General features: G+C 39.6%; 1 protein-coding gene across 1 annotated transcript; it reads left to right on the top strand.

The window, feature by feature from the left end:
- Positions 1-46: 46 nt before the first annotated feature.
- Positions 47-23,611, top strand: LOC118557963 (gastrula zinc finger protein XlCGF57.1-like). The gene is made up of 2 exons (XM_036128496.1): positions 47-217; positions 20,668-23,611. The coding sequence occupies exons 1-2, from the start codon at positions 47-49 to the stop codon at positions 21,895-21,897; spliced, it is 1,401 nt and encodes a 466-aa protein (XP_035984389.1). The 3' UTR covers positions 21,898-23,611.
- The last annotated feature ends 185 nt before the right edge of the window (positions 23,612-23,796 follow it).

Here is a 23,796-nt window from a genome sequence, read left to right as displayed (position 1 = left end):
GGACCACAATTACATTGCTAGCCAAAAAGAAATCAAAGGCGGGAAAATGGACGGCGACTTCTCAACGGACTCGGAGGCTGCTACACCGGTGGGTAGCCCCTCTTCCAGCCCTGCCTTCAAAGTAAAAAGAAAGGAAGGAAGCGACTTGTCCCTGGAGGATATTCAGGCGAACATTCTGGCTGCAGTCAACCAGAGAGCTGATAACCTGGAACTGATGGTAAAAGATAACAAATCTAGTATCGAAGAACTGAAAACCTCCCTGAATTTTGCCTTCGCTGAAATTGAAGCTTTGAAAAATTACAACAAAAAGTTATCTGAGCTTTGCAACAGTCATGAAAAAACTATAAAACTTATGGACACTCGGCTCACTGAGAATGAAAGATACAAGCGGAGATGGTTTCTAAGACTGTATGGGTTACCAGAGGATAGGGAGGAAAATGTTAAAGCAAAAGTGATTGACATTTAATTTTAACTTTCTAATAAAATAAAAGTTTAGAACAAGATTATTTGTATACCGAAATTCACCGTATAATTAAGGATTAAATATTTTTTTCCAGTCCTGTTTGAACAAGCAATAAAACTAGCAGAGTGCATTCAGATAAACGTTATGCAATGATATATTCCCGGACTGGAGGATGCTGGAGCATATCCGGTGATGACGTCAAGCAATACAATGGAGAGAATGTAAAACGTATCAATTTCTTTCAGAAAAGTTATCAATATTTTATTTACGATATAGTTTAGCATTTTTTTAATGATTTAAGTATAGAAATAAGTATTTTCAGTACCGTAATTACATTTTTTGGCGACCCGGAAGTTATTCTGTTCGCGCTTGCGCAGATGAGTTGATGGTACGGATCGTGCTACCGGTACGGATCGGGTAGTGACAAGGCCAGAATCGGGAGTGTTGGTGAGGCTGGAAGAGAGCAGCAGCTGCTGCAGGTGATGAAGTCTGGAAAGAAGTCCAGCAGCTGGAGGCACAGCGGAGAAACTGGAGGGAAGCAGGAGCTCAAAGAGCGGCAGGACGCAGCAGAGGAGACACCAATGATGGGGGATGTTTTCCAGCCCAGAGTTCTGCTGCACCCATCAGGTTTGGAGATTTCCTTCTTCATGCTAACTGTGTGGATGGAGCTAAAGTTTAGGAGCCGTTTTCAGCAGCTGATGGATTCCTCCTCTTCATCACAACTCGTTGCAGGGTTTCCCCCAGAAAACTGGCTAAGCCTGCAGCTCTGCTTAGGAGGTGCTAATGCTAGCTTAGCATGTAGCATAGGAGGTGCTAATGCTAGCTTAGCATGTGGCATAGGAGGTGCTAATGCTAGCTTAGCATGTAGCACCGTTCAGCATAAAGTTCTTTTTGATAAAAATATTAACAATCTTTATTGTCATTATAACAAAATGTGTTCTCTGCATTTCACATCCCCCTGGGGAGCAGTGGTCTGCCCCTGTGTGTTACCCGGGCAGCAATCTGTGGTTAATGGTTTTGCTCAGGGAGCCAGAGTCAAGGCTGTGGGGATTGAACCGGGTACTTGCATCTTTCTCAGATCGTCCAGCGCAACTGTGCGTACACAGTTATTAACAATGAGGCAAAAATGAGAAGAAAAAGGTACAAACCTGTCTAATCCAAAGTTAGCTCTAAAGAAACACAAAGAGTAGCAGATAAGAGTAAATATTGACCAAGAAAAAAAATTGATAGTAGAAAAATAAACTCTACTCTATTTTCCTAACATATGATAATGATAAATGCAGTATTTCCATAATGTACAAATGCAATGCAATGAGCAGTCTCCCCTAGAAAATATGTCTGGGTGGAGGGCTTTTTTCCACTTAGCTGTCACTTAAATGATAGAATACAGCTTTATACAATTAGCCATCTTCTGTCTATATCATGTATCTTTATACATGGTTATATTATGAAGGCTACCTGCATAGGTTCCGCCCAGGCCACACAGGTAATTGGTAAAATCTCTGATAAATGTAATACTTGGAAATACCCAGTGAATGTCCTTAGTTTTGGTACACAAGTCTAAGTTAGGGACCAAATAAAGTTTGGGGTCAGCATTGTGATAGGCTAACATTGAGGGGGTTTGTAGGTGTAAGTGAGGCTGACGTTGCCAAAAACTGACATTCAGTACTGACTTAAGCCTATACATGTTAGCTCTTTCAGTTATTGGAAGGTTTAATTGTGAAACACGGCTTTATTTCCACACCTAATTCCCTCTTTTCTAAAAGTTGTAAAAACATTGCATTAGTGCTTGTATCTGTCCACTGTTGCCACGGCTACAATAAGATGGGGATGGGGTGGTCAACATGACGCCTTTGGCAGTTTGATCAGTTTCAGTCTCATCTGTTGACATCGTTGTAACATTGTAAAGATCTAGTTGTTCATAAAGCATGTAATGTGTTTCAGTGTTGGCTGCAGATGTTAAAGAAGAGGCTCCTGAAGAACAGAGTCCTGAGGGGGAGCAGCAGGAGTCAGAGCCCCTCCACATAAAGGAGGAACAGGAGGAACCCGGGGTCCATCAGGAAGGAGAGCAGCTCCTTGTGAAGGAGGAGACTGATAGCAGCTTTCCATTAACTGCTGCTCCTATCAACAGTAAGGATTGCTTTACTTTGTTTCTGTGTCCTGTGTTGCAGCTAAAGGCCAAAACTCTCTGGATTCATTAGCATCCTATCAGACAAAACTATAAAGATTAATGTGTGTCACTGTCTTTAAAATTTTAAAATGCAACACACAATAAGATTAATTTATGTGATAATGTAGGAAATTTTATACATAGCCCGAATCCACACTGCATAGATCTAATCCTACCAGACAGATAGTAATTAGAGGCACACACATTGAAGAGGTGAATAAGTGATTCAAGCTGTGTGGTAATCAGGTAATTATTTTAGTGCCACAGTTTAAAAAAACTACGATGTTAAAACCTATATTTGCATTATATTTAAATGCCCTTTGTAATCCAGGGAGGAATACCAAGCAGCTTTGCATGTGGCAAAGGCAAGGCAAATTTATTTATATAGCACATTTCAGTACAGAGACAATGCAAAGTGCTTTACATGATTAAAATATAGGAAAATAAAACAGAATAAAAGCAAGTAGGTCTAGTGAGCTCCGTCTCATTTTTATCTAACCAGACATGGAAGTAGACATGTAAACATGAAAAGTGTTAACATGTTGTTCAGTTAGTGGGTTAAAACAGAAAAAAAACACAACTGTTCGAATAATACTAAATAAAATAATAAAGTATATTTAAGTTATTGGCCATATTATTACACTGTTGCATATTGGGAAATGAGTCCAGGAAACACGTTTTACAAGCAGAGTACTGAGTGTTAACACAGTGACATTCAACTCTTATCAAGTTTGTTAATATTTGCAACTTTACAGTCGCTCTGTGAGTTTAATAGATAAGTCCTTACTTCTGATTTTGCGTTGCAAATCCAACTTCTCCAGGTTTAGTTCACCACTAGCGGTTTAATCCCCCATTGCTGGTTTTTGAGCGCTGGGCAGAAAACATAGACCGGAAGCACTGTTGGCTTTTGGGTATTGTAGTTATTTTGACTTGCATTATAGTTTAGGTTTCTTCAAAAAAAAAAAAAAAAATAACGAAATGGCAGTGGCGATCCTACATTTTTTATTTCATTTTATGTTTTGGCATCGATTCTAGTTTATTGTACCTGCTATTGGTTTGCTCCCGCTCCCATCTGCTCCCGTTAATATTTATTCCTGTACCGTCCCAATCACGTGATCTTTACCAATGTTGACTCCCATCTCGCGGGATTCCCGAAAAAATGTCATTCTCTAGCGCACAACTGCACTAATGTAAAGAAAAAGGGTTCCAAAAAAAAGTAAAAAAACAAAACAACTGGACTTGTTTCCGAAGTTTGAAGACGTTTCGCTTCCTATCCCGGAAGCTTTCTCAATTCAAAAAGTCTGGAGTAATGTGGAGTATCAGGCTTTATACTGCTGCCCAACAAAGGCCTTGTAATGGCTTAGATAACATGCAAATTAGACCAAAACTGGTCCACTCTTCTGTAACGGGGGGGATCGTTATTGGCCTGGCTTAACGCAACAATGTTTTGATCACCCGTATGAGGATGAGAATTGAAGTGATGATTGGCTGGAATTAAACCTATAGCTGTATTGTAAGTTTTTGAGAGTTGGCACTTAAGGCCTCCTTCTCTGTTTAAGGTTGGTTTCTCTCTCTTAATGTAGATGGCTTCCTTCAAACCATCTGTCCTCTTTGTCCAAAATATGAACATTTTGGTCCTCAAAGAGTGTCCTCTGTCCTTAAGGTGTAGGTGGACAGCAGAGTCTTGTCCTGAGGAGGTAGCTCTCCTGTGTTGAGCCATGCGTCTAATAATTAACAAGGTAGGATACACACAAAGGGCCTAACATAAGTTCCTTTGAAAATGTTTAGGGGCCTTCTTTAAAGCATTAACTGTCTCTGATTTTCCTGGAACCCAAGCTCTCCTGCAAGTTTAACATTTTCTTTGGTCTTGCATGACTGGGATGATAACCAATTAAAATGTCCAAATTAATCCAGGAATATTGTCTGAATCAGACATCAGCAGTCAGAAAATAGTGCATTACTTGTGCATCATCTCCCCTCCACACACCAAAAAAAATAAATTTACTGTAATAATTTGTTTACGTTGCTCTGAGTCTATCAACAGGCTACAGGCAAGAAGATCACATTCTGGATGGATCATCAATTCATCAAAATTTAAAGTACTTACCTTGGAGCACAATCATTTCAGTATAAATTTGGGCCTGGAAATACATTTCAAAAACAATTTTATTGCATTCTGATAAATACTTTTTTTGTATTGAATAGAAAAAAGGAGAGTCGTGGCCATAATGGGCAATTTTTATTTATGTTGGGTCCAAATATGTCATTATTTATAGGCTACTCAGCACCTGAAAAAAAAACGTAGTCACATATTTAAGACATTGTAAAAAAGTTCAGTAGTATCACTCTCAGCGTCATTTTTAAGCAGCAACTGCACCTCAGCCAGTTGCTGTTCATTGAGTGGACGTGGAAATTCAGGGACCACTATTGCACCATCCACATGTCCATCACACTCAGCAGCAACGTCCCAGTCAATGTCAGGCTCTTTGATGTCCTTATTAAAACAAAAACAAGAAAATTCAGCAGTTACTGCACAAATAAATGACACAATAAGTCTTGTGTTGAGTTATGTGAGCTAAACACAAAGGTTTTAATTTAAGGAAAGTCCCCTGAAATGTCTGTCACATTATATCCTGGAAGACTTAAAGTAAGATTGGAGCAAGGGACATGAACATTAGTTTGGAACACACATTTATTTTATGATGGGGTTACCAGCAGATCAAAGCTGTAATCAGGAATACGGTTTTATGTATTTCACAGAGTGAAATCACAACTTGCCTTCCCTGCTAGGAATAATTTTTAAATAACAATGAAATTAACATGCGTGCATTTAAACAGTAGAAGGAAAATAAATGGCAACATGTAACCTAACAATGTAAACTCCCAGCTGAGGCTGAAACTATAAATCTCCCTGCTAAGAGACAACAGTGTTTACTGCATCACTTTGTAGCTTGAGATAATAAACTAACAAGTAGAAATAAATGAGGCCTCAGTGTTTCCCACACTGTATCACAGTAGCCATTTGTGTACTGTGATACAGTCACTATCATTACTATGATGATATATCTTAAAGGAGAAGTCTGGTCAAAATCAGAATTCAAACTGCTGAATGTACTTTAAATATAAAATTATTACATACTGTTAGGATATCAACAAGGTCAAGTGGAACGAGCTGTTTATCCCAGAACTGCATGGCACACTTAGATGGCACTGACCCAAAAGATTGGCACATATCTATCAGATACCACCCTGGAGGTGACGCAGCTTCCCTGCTGATGTCACAGTTTGGATGTGTACCGCCCTTGTATGGGTGTGTCCCGAGATCCCTTTATAATGTTTGCGTGATGAGCACTCGAGGCCTCCTGCCGATCAGGGGCCCATCAGCGCTGGTGTGACTGTAACTATTTCTCTGTCTTTACTTAGATAAAATATAACTAAAAGCATACTTGTCTGTTTTATGCGTCCTACATTCAAGGTAAAAAGTAAGTGGGGGTCGCCTGACTGGGTAAAACGAACTGGGTCCACCGAGGGTGCTTCACCGTAGTCACGGCACGGTGAAACAGTAACAAATTGGTGTTTCCACCCGGACCCAAAGGACGACATACCACCTTCCGTTTTTTCGGTCAGGACGTCATTCCGGAAGAAAAACACACAGCTTGCGGCCGCAACAAAAGGTAAGGAGATTTCATTCATCTCCTAGTGTCTTTTTCTTCCTGGAGGGCCGACTTTTTGTATTTCTAAAGGCAGAGAAAGGTTTGAGGATAATTGTTTGCAAACGTGTCGATAAGAATTTGGGATTTGCGTGCGGTCACAGAGGTGAGAGTCCGGGAATCCTTGGCCAGGGTTCCGAAAATACTGTGCACCTTGAGAATTTAGGGTTTAAAAGGTCCCCTTGTTAGGCACAGAGGAAAATACGTGTTCCTCTGTGTTTAGCATAAAAGCGGCCATTCTGACAGACACGCCTGTACGCGTGGCTTCTTAAACATTGTGTAGCCTAGAAATTGTGGGTTTAGAGCTCCCTTATTTTCCGCGAGGACGAACATAAAAATCTTCGTCTTTGCGGTAATATAAAAGCAGCCTTTTTCGAAAAACGAGCGCGTATGAGACTGAGAACACGCGTGGCTTCTAAAACATCGTGTAGCCTAGAAATTGTGGGTTTAGAGCTCCCTTATTTTCCGCGAGGACGAATATAAAAATCTTCGTTTTTGCGGTAATATAAAAGCAGCCTTTTTCGAAAAACGAGCGCGTATGAGATTGAGACCGGAGGTACCTACAGAGTTAACTAAAGATTGGCCAGAGAGAGTGTGAGTGTGTATGTGTGTGTGTGTGTGTGTGTGTGAGACACGTTACTACATTGAGCCGTGGAAGTGAAGGGTATGGGTGCACCTGGTCAGGTGACATATGACCTGCTCTTCCTGAGTACACTGGCTCATTGAAACTGCCGTGCAAAAACACAATTATAAGGCATATAGGAACATAATAAGTTTTGGTGTCTGAGAGATAAAAAATAAGCTCTCATTGGACCGGGGTCAGGACGCTGTCCCAGCAGGTTGGCCAAGACGTGTGAGTGCTGGAATGGCTGAGAATCAGGCAGAAAATGAGCTCCAGGGGGTTCTTTAGGAACACTGCTGGAGACAGGAAAAAGGAGCATAATGGCAAACTTCCCACACAAAGATGCTGAAAACCATTTAAAACAATTTGAGGAGTGGTGTGAAAAAATGAGGAGAGACGGGGTTTTTGGTGATACACAAGGACCTCCACCCGATGCCCAAATGTGCACTTACTTTTTGCAAATGTTAAAAAATAGACTAGCTCAAGCACAAGTAGAAACGGCTGATGCAGGTGAGTTTGCTAGAGAAAAATGCCAAAAAGAGGAAATCAAAATATCAGGCTTGATAAAACTAACTGAACATTATTTCAGCATTTGCTTCTCAGGCCTCGACAAACAACAAGAGAGTGAAAATCTGCAAGGGGTAAGGGAATCATCTTCTTTCAAACAAGAAGGTAAGTACACAACTATGCAAAACAATCTGCATGGTGATAAGGGAGAACTGTTATCCAAGGCCAGGAGTGTGGTGACTTCATCAGACCCTTCGGTGCAGGTGCCTGGTATGGTGTTATGTGGGGGACAGATAAGCTGTGACGTAAGACCCAGATGTAACCTGCATTCTAGCGAAACTGATCTTTCTTTACCTGCAACAAAACAAAGTGTGCAACTGCCATTGTTTCAGACTCACAGTGCTACAGGACAGGTGAATGCAGCTGTTTACAGCCCTCTTTCATGTGCTGACAACGTTCATCTGAGGCACATGTTCCCTGATCCCAGAAAAGGGGCGCACCTTTGGATCAAAGCATTCGTGGAGACTTTAAGCGGGTATGTATTGGCTATTGGTGATGTGAGGACTGGCTTATCAGCATACCTGGAACCACAAGAGGTACATGCGGTTGAAGTCTCTGCTGGAACTGACGTACTAGGAACAGCTGCTCCTTTGGCCCCAGTGGCACGGCAACTTTGGAGCACATTGAGGACATTTTTATCCAGTAAGTACGGATTCTGGCCTTTTTAAATGACACTACACGTTGGGCAGGGGAGACGGCTTCAGCATATGTGAACAGAATGTTGAAAGTTTGCGCGCAAGCTGTCTGTCTGATATTGTTGCCTTCGTCATGTCTTGTACAATATATTGTGTCTGTTGAAATGAGATTATTGAGTCAGAGTGAGTGGGGGAGAGACTGCTTGGATCCGCGGATATTGAGTGTGTCTGTGTGTGTGTGTGCAAATGGGTCTTTGTGTGTAAGTGAGGTTACAGATAAATGTATTTGTGTTTTGTTTTGTTTTGGGGGTTTTTGGCGCAGGGGGGTGTTCAAAGTGCAACCAGTTGGTCGGGGCAGTTGGATTAATAAGAAAAAGAAAAGCGAAAGTTTTTAATAAAATAAAAAATAAAAAGGAAACGGAAACGGAACTAAAAGGGCGTTGCACCGGGGAAGCGTTTACGTGGGGACCGACTGGGACTTCCGTTGTGGATAAAATTGTTCGTAACTATTAAATGCAACGTATAACTTTCAAAAAGGGGTAAGCGTCCAGGTGTCTGCGAGACACAGAGTTGTATCCTTGCGGGGCTGAAGAGTAAAACCGTGTTTGGACGAAACATTCGGGGGTCGTAGCCAGCGCAAGCTCTCCACTTTTAAACTAAGCGGGAACTTAACACGTTGAAAATACATCTTTCGGCGTTGCTATAGACGTTTAAAAACTATGAAAAACATAGAACTATTTAAGACAGTCAGAAAAAGCAGGCCTGCACGTGTTTGTCTGTCTGAATGTCATCTTTGTATGTAAATGTATGTATTTGTGTATCGTATGTAACTAAACGTTCGTCTGTGTGATGTTCATGGTTTCAGAATGTTCATTTGTTTTGGGAGAACTGCAGCTCCGTAATTCAAATGACATTTTAAGCATGGACTAGGTTAACAAAAAGGTAAAAGTAAAAGAGAGATTTAAATAACAAAGTTTTTTTTAACATTAAATATCTGGCCAAATTAAATTGTTACACTGAGATATGCTAACGTGTCTTAAACAGAAAATATCCCAGGGCTGTAAGAAATACTTGGGACTGGGGATAAAAGTTTTTGTTGTTTGGAGCTTAAATATGCAGTACAGCAACCAGAGGCGTTAGGGCTGTATTCAGTTATGCTATTAGATTGCGTTTGGCTTGTGTTTGTCAATGAATTCATGACAGCTGAAATAATAACAGAGTAAAAGCTTTTATATTGTAATTTTGGAACATTAATAAAATGGCAAACAGCATATGGGGAGCATATGGGAGAATGTTTGGGAGAAAAGGATTTTACAGCTGCCTAAAAAGAAGAATTTAAGAGCACTAAGATATACATGATTTTTGATTTAAATAGATGAGACAAACTGTGCTTTAAACAAACTGTATGGGACTAAATATGGTTGCTTTTCTAAGGGTTCTGTATTAATTTATTTTATTTCTTTTTACTGGGGATTTGAATGCAGCTAATGAGAAATTTTGAGAAGTGTTAAGGTATCACAAGGCCACATTAAGCATGTCATCGGTTACAAAAGCATCTGATGTTATTAGTTATGCTGAGCTGAGGCAAGCCTCAGAGGGTCAGTTTAATCTGAAACAGGACAAAAGATATGATAAACAAATCTGACCATGATTTAAACATCTGAATGTTTATGGCAAGGCTGGGTCTGTGTGTTCTGGCCTGGGGGCACGAAAAGTATGTCAGAGGGAAAAATAAAATAAAGCCAGCTTGTGAAGGGATTCTACTTCTAATCTCTTTGTTTTTGGGTAGCTTTCTCAATGTGCTGAATTACGGGGAAAACTCTTATCATGTATAGAAAAACACTAGAAGCTCAAAAGCCTGAAAGAGAAAATGGTTGCTTTAAAGTTTCACCCTTGACCATTTAAGATTGAAAAGCATTAATAACTAAGTTTGCATGATCGAAAGAGCTAGAAAGAAATCAAAAGAATGCTATAAGATATTGGAACACACATAATGCACGCTTTGGGAGACTTTTTACTTTCGGGTTTTTATTGTTTTGTGTATTTTGATTATTTCTTTGTTAAATGATTCCATTGCTTTAATTTTTACATCACCAGCGGCAAAAAAGTGACAACATTTAAGGATGTTCGGCAGATAATTTAAGAAAAGGAGAAGTTTTAATACAAAACGCTGAAAGAAAAGGAACAACAGATTCCTACCTCCCCTGGACCAACCAAGAACTTAGACACATCACGTTAAGAACCAAGACACTAAAAAAGACCAGGTTTTCTTTTGTCACCTAATACACTAACAGAATTGTTTTTCTCTGAGTTACTTCTTTTAGATGATGTGAGATGAAACTGTAGAGCCACCTTTTGTTCCGACAGAAGACTCTGGAAAGTGAGCTCTTTCAGGCCGTATGGTAAGAAGTCATGATCTAAAATGGACGTGCAGGGATTGACAAAAGTGACTAAATTATGCTAAGTTTAACAAACTTATGACAGGTAATAGTGAGACCTTCTTGGCAAGGCAAGGCAAATTTAGTTATAAAGTACAATTCAGTATTCAGTATCCTTCTAGCGGTAAGAAGGTGGCTTTGGAAATTGTTCATGTACCTCTTCCAACTGTTCCACTCTCCACTGACTCACATTAACATTTCTATCCTGTTCTCTGCTTTTTCTTGCAAGGAAACCTGGTCATATATAATTGGAATGTGCTAACGGAGAGATTTTAGTCTCTTTTTAGGCATTCTCAGAGACAAGTTAGTACCAAGCGGTGCCACAGTGGTCCAGAGGACGGAGAAAAAGGTGATGTACTTGACTCTTGCCTAATCCAGTTTTTAATCAAATTTAGAAAAAAAAAAAAAATCAGTAATTTTTGCAGAAGCTGCATAGAGGTTTAATGGGGAATGTGATGCTACAAGGTTAAGAGAAATGCTTTTTATTAATGAACTTATACAAAGAGGTTGAACTGTCTGTAAAATATTTTGCTTGGATAAATTTTTAAGGGATCAAGATCTGGGGTAAAGGTGAAAAACTTCAAGAATAATTTTGTTTCAGAGGGAACGATGTGGTTGATTTTGTTTTGAGACAGTTTTCTTGTAATTTTTGTTTTGATTTTTTCTTTTCAACTTATTTACACTACACTACGGATGAAGATAGACAATTCTTTTATTAGACAATTTGATTTTGGACAAAATCCATATTGGCAAAATGCTGGCAGAATTCCTTGTGGTTTCAGACACAACGGTTGGAGAAAGAAGATTCATGAACAATGCTCGTCCTGGAACGATGTTGTGGTACTGAACTGAGACATGAGGACTGAAAATGGACAACTAATTGCGGGGGAAAAGACAGAGGCATCGGATAACCTTCAATGGACCGCAACACGAAACAAAGATGAGTTGGCAGACACCCCTTCTGCATTTCACATCAGATTTTCCTGCACATAATTAAAACACAAAACACACATTTGAAACATACACATTGGCGGATGCGCTTAGAAGAAAACTTTCAGATTAAAAGCAATCAAGATTATTATTAAACCCCTAGGATGTTAATTGTTTTAAGTCAGAGCTGTTATTAGCGAGCGATAAGAGGGTCAAACGCATTCGGACAAGTGGTACTGGTCTGGAAACAAAGCTGGTAGAGATTTTGGGCCGCTAATAAGAAGGATTTTCTTTTACTTTTCTAACAAAGTTTTTATTTAAATCATTTAAAATACATATAGATATGTTTTGGAATTTTATTAACCCCACAGGGGGTTTTGAATAAGATTCAAAGAGGCACCTTTAAGATACAATAAGCTTCATAAAATACATCATGCATGAGAAGAAATAGGGGGAACCGCTAAAAGACATCCATTTTGCACCAAAATATTAAGTTACGGGATGAGAGCATAGAGCAGCTTAAGTAATTATGCTAAACCTAAAAGGTTTGACAACTTATATTGGGGATTACAGTAAGGGAATTACATAGAGGGGCCGTCTAAACGTAAAAGGAAAGTGGATAAGAACAATGTATGCTATTACATCAATGGGCGATAATTATGATCATGGAAAAACTAGTGGGCGAAAAAGTTAAAGTAGGCATTACAGCAACAGTTAATAGCATAACCGACTGAACGAACGAGTGAGCAAGCTAATTTTTCAATATAAGCAGAATAACTGCAGGTTTAGAATAATGCCTTATTCTAATAAATAACTTGGGTAAATTAGGATTAAAGCACCAATGTAAATAGTTTGGAATTGTACGCAGTTACCTAAAAGGTGTGAGGAGACTTAACAACTATCTGTTTGAACACAAAATAGCACAATAGTTGTTCTTTAACTAAATGTTAAAACATCCAGAAGAAAAGAACACATAAACATAGTTTAGTCATCTATTAACCTAGTGGTCTTTTAGACCAGGATAATCTAACGATCGTCCTCTTGTACATGCAGAAAAGTAATGAGGTCAATTAGATTAGTTGGACGTTTGGTATCTGGTCAGGACAGCAGAAGCACTCCTGGACACAAGATGAGGATAACAGCTCCAACATGATATCAATGCATGAAGGTTGGCTCTGAGGAACATCAGAGCTGCAATGGCATCAGACAGTGACACTACTGCTGTGATAAAGAAAATCTTGAAAAGAACTATGCATGACTGCTTTGCTTCACAGGTGATGGAATTCAACTACAAGGTTTCACGAACATGACATGGAGAGGTTGGCGTTCAGGAAACGCACCTAAAACACACTCTTGGACTCTTTGGGTTAAATGGGCTCTAAAGGGGGACACTTAACAGGAGAGAAACTGAAAGCCTGGGCTTACGACGAGAGACATTTCAGACAGGGGGTGTGGACACCCAGGAATTGCTGCTGTGGTTTGAAAATGTCAGAGATTTGTCGCAGGTGGTGGAGTGTTTCGATGACCCAGGCGCTTGAAACCAGGTTGAACAGAGGAGACGACGTCGTGTTCCCACAGGGATTACCTGTAACCTAACACTGACTGTGAACAATTTTATGTTTGGGTTTGCTGGGGTTGCCAAAAGGAGCATCGGAGATGACTTTCTCTATCCTGACCAGGTTCACACTTAAAATGCAAAGAAAAAAATTATAGAGGCCAAAACAAATACGGACATAGAGAAGTGTTTATACAAAGAATTCCACTATTCGTCAATTTAAGGTGCAGATACTAAGGCTAAACAAAGAATTAGAAGAAGGGCAAAACTTAAAGCTGATCATTTACCAATGGGTGGTCAATATTTAAGAGGTTTTAAAGGAACTGCACAATTTCTTCAATGATCACAAAAGACAGTGATTGATGAAACAAACAAGCAAATTCTAGAATGGGAATTTTTAATCTGCTGGGACAAGACGGTACAAACATAAAATAAGGATTTATAGATCACTGGGTGATATAAGATCACAAAGGTAATAATAATAAATGTATGATAATGTAAGAAAATCACTCGGAGTAATGTCTGCTTAAAGTTTTTCAAGGATAAACTAAACACATGAGAACAAGAACTAGATACTTGTTAAAGGGTTGATTTACTTGGGGATATAGTTATGCTTGGATGTATTATCAATTAAACTAATGTTGAATGACTGAAAAAGGTTTAAAGACCTAGAGCAGTATGGAGCTTCTTACATGGTCAGGGGGCGATGTGTTTAATAAGCAACAATGAGTTACTGCTCACAGCATATTACAGTTTAAAGGTTTGTTTCAAACAAGATTCAAACAGGGGGACATAAGATAAAACCAGGGTCGCTTACAAAAGCTGTCTGTTAAAACAAGCAGAAGGGATTAAAAAATCAAGAATTAATGGGGTTAGAATTGCTCTTCGCTTCAGGTGGAGGGCGCATTCAACTACAAGTCTTTTGGGTTGATGCACGTCAAGCTGAAACTGATTCACAGAACTACTTCCTGTCTCCGCCCTGGGCTACACCCACTTCCTGAATAGCAACCAATCACAACTCCGTGTGCGCTACGGGCAGGCACACACTTTCTTTTTCCCGGTTGAGCTTTTCAAAATAAGACAAGAAGTACATAGGGCTGCTTCTGATTAATATCACAACATCATTCTGCAAATATATATAGTGGAGCTTTCTTTTACAAACTTAAGGGTTTTTCTGTTGGACTTTTTAGAAAAATATGAAGTATTTTGCAGCTGGTTCAGTAAGAAGTTTCTGAAAGGTTTTAATACAATTCCTTGTGTGCTAGATAAATTAAGATGAACCGTGTCACAGTAGCCATGAAACATATGATGATAAATTTCTATTGCAGAGATCTTTTCAACTGTTGGACAATTGTAAGGTGAGACACACATGGGAAAGAATTATAGAGAAATGCTGCTGTAGATAACGTTGAACTTTCAGATTTCTCTTTTGTATAAGAGTAATGCAAGATCTAATGATTACAGTAAAGGAGGTAAAGCTAAGAGCATAATGATTGTGAACGGAAATATCTGGATGTGAAAGTGTTTGAAGAAGGTAAATATAAAAAGGATTGGGAGTCTTGATAAGAACACTAATTACACCTTGTTTCTGTTATCCAACAGTAAACAAGGCTTGGTGTCTGCCAACCATCTCAACAGAGCATTTTCCTGGGGATAAAATGCTTCTTGCCTGAAAAAGGACAGGACACTCATTACCATCCAACTAAATCGTTTTTGTCCATGCGGAGGAACCAAGAAGAGGACTGGGGATGAAGAAGCCAGTGAACTCTGATTCCTTATTCTTCAACGGGAGGAGTTGCCTGAAGAGACCCTAAGCGCGATTAGATTATTTTCTGCCTTGTGCCTGAATGGCCTGAAGGCTTCATTAACTTTGCGTTATTGACGTACAGACTCTTTTTATATCACAAACCTGATTTTTTCCTTTCTCTTCTCCACTGACTTCCATCACCATGTTTGATTTTATGTGTTATGATGTTTATACTGTGATGTTGCATTATGATGATCGCTATGGCTTTATGACTAAGAATGGAAACTCTCTGTTACAGACACACACACCAAGACCTGCAGTTCTTGCTAACTTTTTGCTTTGTTATATAGAGAACCAGGATCTGATGGCTATCACAGATCCATAAGTTACTCGGTAAGGCTAATTTCTAGATTCAATACAGGGTGTCTTCTCGCTCAGATTGGCCCAGAGTGGGAGTGCCCTTGACTGGGGCTCCATCACTTTTTTGCCATTTCTTAGAGATGGTTTTTTGTGATGAAGACTCAGCCTGCCCTCTGATGCCCCCTACTGGTACTCTTGGATTTGTGAGGACTGAAGGTGTTGGATGATTGTCCATAGGAATGGAGAGGGGAGAACCAAGTAGGAGGTTTCTTGGGGTGGGGGTAGAGTAGACGAATTTGGCCTTGATTAAGGTACACCTTTAGCTTATATAGTCTAAAGTAAACTTAAAATAATGTGCGCATAGGAACCTAAAACAGGCCTAGCTTGAATAGTTGAACCCTAAATTGTAGATAAAATGCTTGGACTGTGGGCTTGAGTAAAAAAGGCTGAATTATGAAGTATTCATGCTGATTGATGCTAAGATGTTTCCATTGTGGTTTGTCCGGCCCTTTTCTCGGAACTGTTTTCGTTGTGATGTGCCTTTGGGGCACACCAACAGGGGGGGCTAACGGACAACTGGACTGTTTTTACAAAGTGCTTTTCAGTCACACCAGCAGAGATTGTGTGACCCCAGAGACTGAACCGCACTATCGACTGCCATGGAGATCACAGATGGATGGACTCTGGAAGCCGGAAGCTGACGTGCGTGGATTGCTTGGACTGGACGGAATGACCGACTGTTCTGGGAGAGGGACAGACTGAGAGTTGTCGTTCCACTGGTTGATCATCTTTGGTGATGTGCCATAATGACACATCATCAGGGGGACTGTTAGGATATCAACAAGGTCAAGTGGAACGAGCTGTTTATCCCAGAACTGCATGGCACACTTAGATGGCACTGACCCAAAAGATTGGCACATATCTATCAGATACCACCCTGGAGGTGACGCAGCTTCCCTGCTGATGTCACAGTTTGGATGTGTACCGCCCTTGTATGGGTGTGTCCCGAGATCCCTTTATAATGTTTGCGTGATGAGCACTCGAGGCCTCCTGCCGATCAGGGGCCCATCAGCGCTGGTGTGACTGTAACTATTTCTCTGTCTTTACTTAGATAAAATATAACTAAAAGCATACTTGTCTGTTTTATGCGTCCTACATTCAAGGTAAAAAGTAAGTGGGGGTCGCCTGACTGGGTAAAACGAACTGGGTCCACCGAGGGTGCTTCACCGTAGTCACGGCACGGTGAAACAGTAACAATACTGTTCAATAAATGATAAGCTTTATTAATTAAGAGTAATTTTCATTTGAAGGTCCTTTTATGGGGGCAGCCATCTTGGTGAAGAACAGTACTGCCTCCTCCCAGTTTGACGTCAGGTCGCGGTATCGGCTGTACAGCAAGTGCCCTATCTGTCCCCTTGTAAATAAATACCCGTTTTCATGCCGAAATATTTTTTTAACCTCTTAAACAAAGATAGACATGGTATTAAGCATTTAAATTTAAAGTAATGCTAATTTTGCATTTTGAAGACATAAAAAGACAACAAAAAAGCATTAAAGTACGGTTTATGGGTTGGGTTCTGCAATTTTAGAAGATGAGTAAAAAACTCATCTTTAGAACCAATCTCTGCTCAAAATGGTGATCTGCACCGCCTAATCTACTTTCAGCAGTTATCAGCCCAAAAAAAACCCTGCAACCCACAACTTATGAAATTTACAAGAGACTTTAGAAAAATAAGACCAAAGTTGCATAAAATAAGTGGGCTTCGCAACAGTGAGCATACTTTCTAAGTGTGTCGTATCACTCCGCCGCTCTGGTCGGGTAAACAAATGTCCCGGCAAATTCTTCTTCCAAATGTTGGCTACAGAGGACGTGTTTTCTCTCTGGACAGAAGCTCAATGGCAAATCCTCGCTCCTCAAGTTGGCAACCCAAAAAAATAACTCTGTGGATGATGAATTGGAAAGGTGAAAAAACTGTTTTTTCCACTTTTACCTGATGTATTGGAACATCCAACTGCCATGCATGTAAGCATGGTTGCTTCAACAATAGCTCTCGCGAATTTCAATAGTGAAGTCCTCTGGAAATCCAAAATAATTGTTTCTGTTCGCAGCTGTGTACAACAGCTCCTATTGGATTAGCTCAGTGCTTCTCAATTATTTTCTGTTACGCCCCCCCTAGCAGGAAGAAAACTGTTCGCACCCCCCACTCCCCACCGTGACTATCCATCCCTGCATAACATTTTATCCTTATTAACATTAAAGAAAAAAAGAAAGACATATGGTCAAACTTACAAAGAATAACTTTATTAAATCGTGTTTTAAGAAATTAAAAATAAATAAATCCTTGTTTAAACTGTAAACATGTTTGACCAACTAATTGCACCATTGCAAAATTAAATCAGATCAATAAATATTTAATTATTATAATAACTAATAAACTACAAAAACTATATACTATATATATATACTATATATAGTATATACTATAAACTATAAACTATAAAAATAATAACTAATATATATTCAGTTCAGCAACATTAACTCAGGAGCACAATATATAAAACACTTGAACCTACAAAACCAAAATGAATTAAACAATTTGTGCTCATTTTTTCTTTCTTTTTTTAATCAAAATGAGGAGGCAGTATCAGCTCCTCTGTTACGGTGTGGGGCTTTTTGCACTGCGCAATTTGGTACGCCACCTTATATGATGCTAACAGCGCTCAATGGTTTACTGAAGTAGCCTTCACAAAGTGGGATGACTGTTGGCAATATTCAGCACGTTTTCGCTGAAAAAACTCTAGCGGCTTATTGGTGTGATTGGGGTGTAACGTATTTAGGTGACGCGCTAATTTATTTGGCTTCATGCTGTCCGCTGCGAGCATTTTTAGACACACCAAACACAGCGGTCTTTCCTCTTCTCCTACTGTAGTCACCGTGAAGCCAAGCGCTAAATACGCTTCGTCGTATTTCCTCGTCTTAGCTTTCGGGTGACTTTCTTTTGTCTCATTATCTTTGTCTCTCTCCGCTTTCCTTTTCATCCCTGTTAAAAACTTTTTCATGTTGGGGGTTGTTATGTTGAATAACGGAGGCTGTAGACAGAACGCAGACGGAGCTTTCTGTTGACTCAACACTGGTAACCAAGGCAAACCTGTAAGTCTTAAAATGTTGCACTGTCGCAAACGTGACAAAGGTAACAATGAGAGCACCACTGCCCCTACTGTAGTGGATGCGCAATTACACTTTATACTAGTACGGCCAAAAAAAAAAAAAAAAAAAAGCCTGTTCCCCAGGGTCACACGCGCCCCCCCAGGTATTGCACCGCGCCCCCTAGGGGGGGCGCGCCCCACCATTTGAGAAGCACTGGATTAGCTTGTAGAGCGCAGTACCTTACCGCGACATAACGTCACAGGATTCGATGTCGGGCGGCCATTAATAATAGCCCAGACTCAGTGACTGAGATGATAATTTATGCTTTTATTTTCTTATTGATTAACGCTGAATTTATTAAATCACCACCAACGTATTAGTTTTAGGTATAGCTAATGATCCCCTGATATTTCCTTGTTGACTTGACTTCTTTCAATTTTCTGAAAATTTGATGGTGCACCTCATAATCCGACATTTTGAAGGCCGACATTTTGTTTTAAAAGCATGGCTGAAAAGTTGGGGGAGGGGGAGCAGGGACTAACCCAGCCTGGATGTCTATTGTTGTGTGTATGGTGAGTTGTTTGAATGTTAGTATTTGGAGGGCTCCGTGTCTGGCCCCCTATCTCGGTCCTTATCTATTGTCCCTCATGCCAATCATTTTGACGTGCTCATGGGCGGCCCGCCCAAGAAAATTGAGACATGCCCAGGAAGATACCCCCCCCTCCCCCCAACAAAAAACATTGGCTTTATAAACAGCGCACATCTCGATAAAGTAGCTAGTTCCTCAGACCCATAATTTCCATGATGCTGAAACACAGACAGAATTGCATAAATTACAGTAAAAAGTTAAATCCCAAATCTTCCATATGACCAGAACACTTCCTTCAAATTGAAATACGTGTGTTAGCAAAGAGATGATCGTGTTTTTGAACAAAAACAGTGCAGCCAAATAAAGACTCTCCCTTATGCTTGCTGACACGAGTCCAGGTACATAAAGCTTCTGTTTGTCAATTTGATATCTGCTCGGCGGGAAGAAATCTTCCCATCAAACTGTTTTTATATGTACCAATCCACTGAGCTGCTCCAAGCAGTCAAGGACGTACAGTGAGCCCTTCTGTGCCCTTCGGTGGGTGACTTCTGGAGAAGAAACAGCTCTCAGAGCGACTAGCTTAACCAAAATGCTACTATCCCCCCGCTTCGTCCCACTGGCAGAAAGTGTGAGGAATTTCCACTAGAAATGCAGGCGATTGGTACACTGGACAATGGATTAAACTTTTGCAGACAGTCCCCGTGGCTTATGGAATGTGCTCCAACCCAGCTGCAGAAACAAACTAAGTGGGCCTTCTATTTTTCCCGTGGTGCACACTTTTTGAGCAAACATTTTATTTGCTTCAGGCTGAAAGGCTCTGTGACCACTCCTACAGTGCTGCAAAGAAATCTCAATAAAATCCCAAAATAAAAAGTGTTGCTAACCTGGCTTATTTGAAACACTCATAATCAGAAAATTGTATCAAAATATTGTAGTTGTGGCAGAATAGTCAAAACTTCTACATTTAAATAAAATGACATCTACTTGCACTCATTTTATTACTGTATTTTTTGGACTATTAAGGACACTTAAAGCCCTTAAGTTTTCTCAGAAATTGATGGTGCACCTTATAATCCGTTGTACTGTATGTCTGGACATGGACACATGAGGCACATTGGACAAAACCTAACATTTTGTTTTTAAAGCATGGCTGAAAAGGTCAATGTTGTGTCAGCAGCACTTAAGGTAAAATAGGTAGCTCTACAAATAACAGTACAAATACAGTCATGTAATTTTATTCTGTGTTTTACTGTTCTACATGTTCTTTCAAAGAATTTAATCCAACAAAATTTACTAAATGTATCTGAATTAAAATGTGCCTCAGTTCAAGCTAAGTTCAAAATATTTTCTAATTTGCATAATGTGTTTCAATGTTTCCTGCAGATGTTAAGCAGCAGCTGATTGTTAAAGAAGAAGCTTCTTTAGACCACAGACCTCATGCTGACCTACATGACCCAAAGCCCCCCCACATAAAAGAGGAACAGGAGGGAGTCTACATCAGTCTGCCAGGAGAGCAGCTCAGTGGGAAGGAGGTGATTAATGCCATCAGGTTTCCAGTCTCTGCTCCTCCCATAAAGAGTCTGGATGATGAACAGTCTCTGCTGCTCTCACAGCTTTATTCAGACCAGATTGAAGTCAGAGAGTTTCCAGAAGAGAATGATGGAGAAGAATCCATCAGGATACAAGATCATGGAGATGCTTCCACTTTTTCAGAGGCTGAAGACACTGAGGAGGATGAAGAGGACAATGATGTAGAACACCCTCTGTCTGAGCTGAAACACTTGTCAGACTCTGAATATAAGAAATGTTCTACAGAGAAGAAAAAAATTAGGAAAGGCCACACAGAAGTTAAGCTTAGCTGCAAAGACTGTGGCAAAACATTTATGAGAAATTCAGCTTTAAACACACACATGAGAATCCATACAGGAGAGAAGCCTTTCTGTTGTGATCTGTGTGGACAAAGATTTAGTCAAAAAGTAAATTTAAACACACACATGAGAATCCACACAGGACAGAAGCCTTTCTGTTGTGATCTGTGTGGACAAAGATTTAGCCAGAAAGGAAGTTTAAACAGACACATGAGAATCCATACAGGACAGAAGCCTTTCTGTTGTGATCTATGTGGACAAAGATTTAGCAAGAAAGGAACTTTAAACACACACATGAGAATCCATACAGGACAGAAGCCTTTCTGTTGTGATCTATGTGGACAAAGCTTTAGTCGAAAATCACATATAATCACACACATGAGAATCCATACAGGACAGAAGCCTTTCTGTTGTGATATATGTGGAAAAAGATTTAGCAAAAAAGGAGATTTAAACATACACATGAGAATCCACACAGGACAGAAGCCTTTCTGTTGTGATCTATGTGGACAAAGATTTAGCGAGAAAGGAAATTTAATCAAACACATGAGAATCCATACAGGACAGAAACCTTTCTGTTGTGATCTATGTGGGCAAAGATTTAGTCAAAAAGTACATTTAAACAGACACATGAGAATCCACACAGGGGAGAAGCCTTTCTGTTGTGATCTATGTGGACAAAGATTTAGCGAGAAAGGAGATTTAAACAAACACATGAGAATCCACACAGGACAGAAGCCTTTCTGTTGTGATCTATGTGGACAAAGATTTAGCGAGAAAGGAAATTTAATCAAACACATGAGAATCCATACAGGACAGAAACCTTTCTGTTGTGATCTATGTGGACAAAGATTTAGCGTGAAAGGAAGTTTAAACAGACACATGAGAATCCATACAGGACAGAAGCCTTTCTGTTGTGATCTATGTGGACAAAGCTTTAGTCGAAAATCACATGTAATCAGACACATGAGAATCCATACAGAACAGAAGCCTTTCTGTTGTGATCTATGTGGAAAAAGATTTGGCGACAAATCTAGCTGGAACAAGCACAGAAGAAACCATACAATGCAAGAAATGGCAAGTTTTTTAGTATAGCACATTTCAGTACAAGGACAATGCAAAGGGCTTTACATGATTAAAATGTAGGAAAATAGAAACAAACAAATTGGACTACAATTTTAAATGATGTTTCAGTTAACAGTTTAACTAGAACAGACAAATGCAATCCTAAACAAATGTTTATGATCTTGATTTACAGGAACTCTGGCTTTCAAGCACTTTTTACAGTCTTCTGGAGGATTGTTCCAGTTGGTAGTGTTAAGATATCAACTGGGTCAAGAGGAGCTAACTGCTTAGCCCAGAACTGCCTGCCACACTTAGATAGCACCGGACACAAGGAAATGACTCAAATCTACCAGGTAGCGTCTCGGAGGTGACAGTTTCTCTACTGATGACACAGTTCGGATGTGTACGGCCCCTGCATGGGTGTGAATATAGCTTGAAGTATACTTGTCTATTTCATGTGTCTTGATTCCAAAGTAATATGTAAGTTGGGATCGCCTCAAGGGTAAAACGGGCTGGGTCCACCGAAGGTGTTTCACTGCCAACAGGGTGCAGTAGCGCTTAACAGTAGAATATAGGAAGTCAACTTTTTACAAACCAAAATGTGAGTGCTAGAAAACAAGCTTTGTATCAGGTGGTGTAGCGCAATGCAAACAGTAAGAAGCTACACTCAATAGGAATGGACCTTTTGTCCATTAGCCATAATATTATGGCCTGAAATGTTCACACTGATTTCTTTTGACTGTACCATTAGAAAACGTCATTTAGATAAGAACTCTTTAGCCTTTAACTTGAAAATTAAACAGATCGTACTTGTTGCACACATTTTTTTTATTTTGCATGTGTATACACATTGTTCTTTTAAAAACAAAACCTATGTAACTTTACAGCCCTCAGATCAAAACCTTTTAACACAAAGCTGAATGTCAATAACACTTAGCTGGAACAACTCTACTTCTCAATAAAACTGTTCCAATCGGCCATGACGTTTTTGGATGAGCCTGTGCTGTCTTTCTCCTGGATATTGTCCTTTAACACTTCAGTGTGAATGACAGACAAAAGGGTTGGGACACACTTTGTAGAGGTGAAATGTAGGCTGTAGTAGTATGTCATCAGATACAGCAAAGCTTTACCAAGGTTGTCTTTAATTATCCTGTAATGATTTGTGGGGAGAAGACTATTTTAGATAATAAAAGTAAAGCTAAAGATTTAGCTCAGCATTTTGTTAAAGTCCATATTTCAAAGAACTGTAGTGGTGAAGAAAGAAGAGCAAGAAGGAAGACAATAACAAATAATGTACATGTGTTTGAAGATGTTGATGATTATAATGATATGATTAATGCAGAATTTATGTTACTGGAGATGAAAATTAGATTGAATTGGGATCAATATTTAAACTGAGGAGAACTCAAAATGGGATGGAAGCAAAGAATTTCACACATCCACACAGAGACAGGCTCTTACAGCAGGATGTTGACGCTGAGCTGTTATGGAAGTTGTTGCTGAAGCTCAAATCAGATGCTGTTGTTGAACCAATGTGGATGATCTGTTTTAGTGTTTCTATGTAAGAAAATGAGATTTGAATCAAGCTTTGAAAGTATTTTGATTTACCCAGAAATCCAGCCCTGGTACTAGAGGACCGTGTTTGTTCTGCTTCTTCTTCTTCATGTGTATTTATGGAGCCATGCCTCAGTGAGATATATTTATGTACACTGGAAAGAAATTCTATAAAATAATGGAAAACTAACTTCATGGCTTTTAATTTCATTATTATTATTACAAAAACTACTACTTCTATTATTATTATTTTAACTTGAGATAAATGCTTTTAAAACTTTTCTGGCTTCCAGAACTTTATTTTATATTTGCATTAAGTTAATACAAAATGTATTAAAAACTGGACCTGTTGTATATTTTAGAGCAGGGTTTCCA

The sequence above is a fragment of the Fundulus heteroclitus genome, chromosome 24 (assembly GCF_011125445.2).
Source record: "Fundulus heteroclitus isolate FHET01 chromosome 24, MU-UCD_Fhet_4.1, whole genome shotgun sequence".
Taxonomy (NCBI): domain Eukaryota; kingdom Metazoa; phylum Chordata; class Actinopteri; order Cyprinodontiformes; family Fundulidae; genus Fundulus; species Fundulus heteroclitus.
This window is presented reverse-complemented; position numbering and strand designations above follow the sequence as displayed.

Excerpts from the sequence above, each read along its gene's own strand:
- LOC118557963 (XM_036128496.1), top strand. The coding sequence starts at position 47 with ATGGACGGCGACTTCTCAACGGACTCGGAGGCTGCTACACCGGTGGGT. Across the intron at positions 218-20,667 it reads CTGATAACCTGGAACTGATG|GATGAAGAGGACAATGATGT; the intron begins GTAAAAGATAAC and ends GACACTGAGGAG.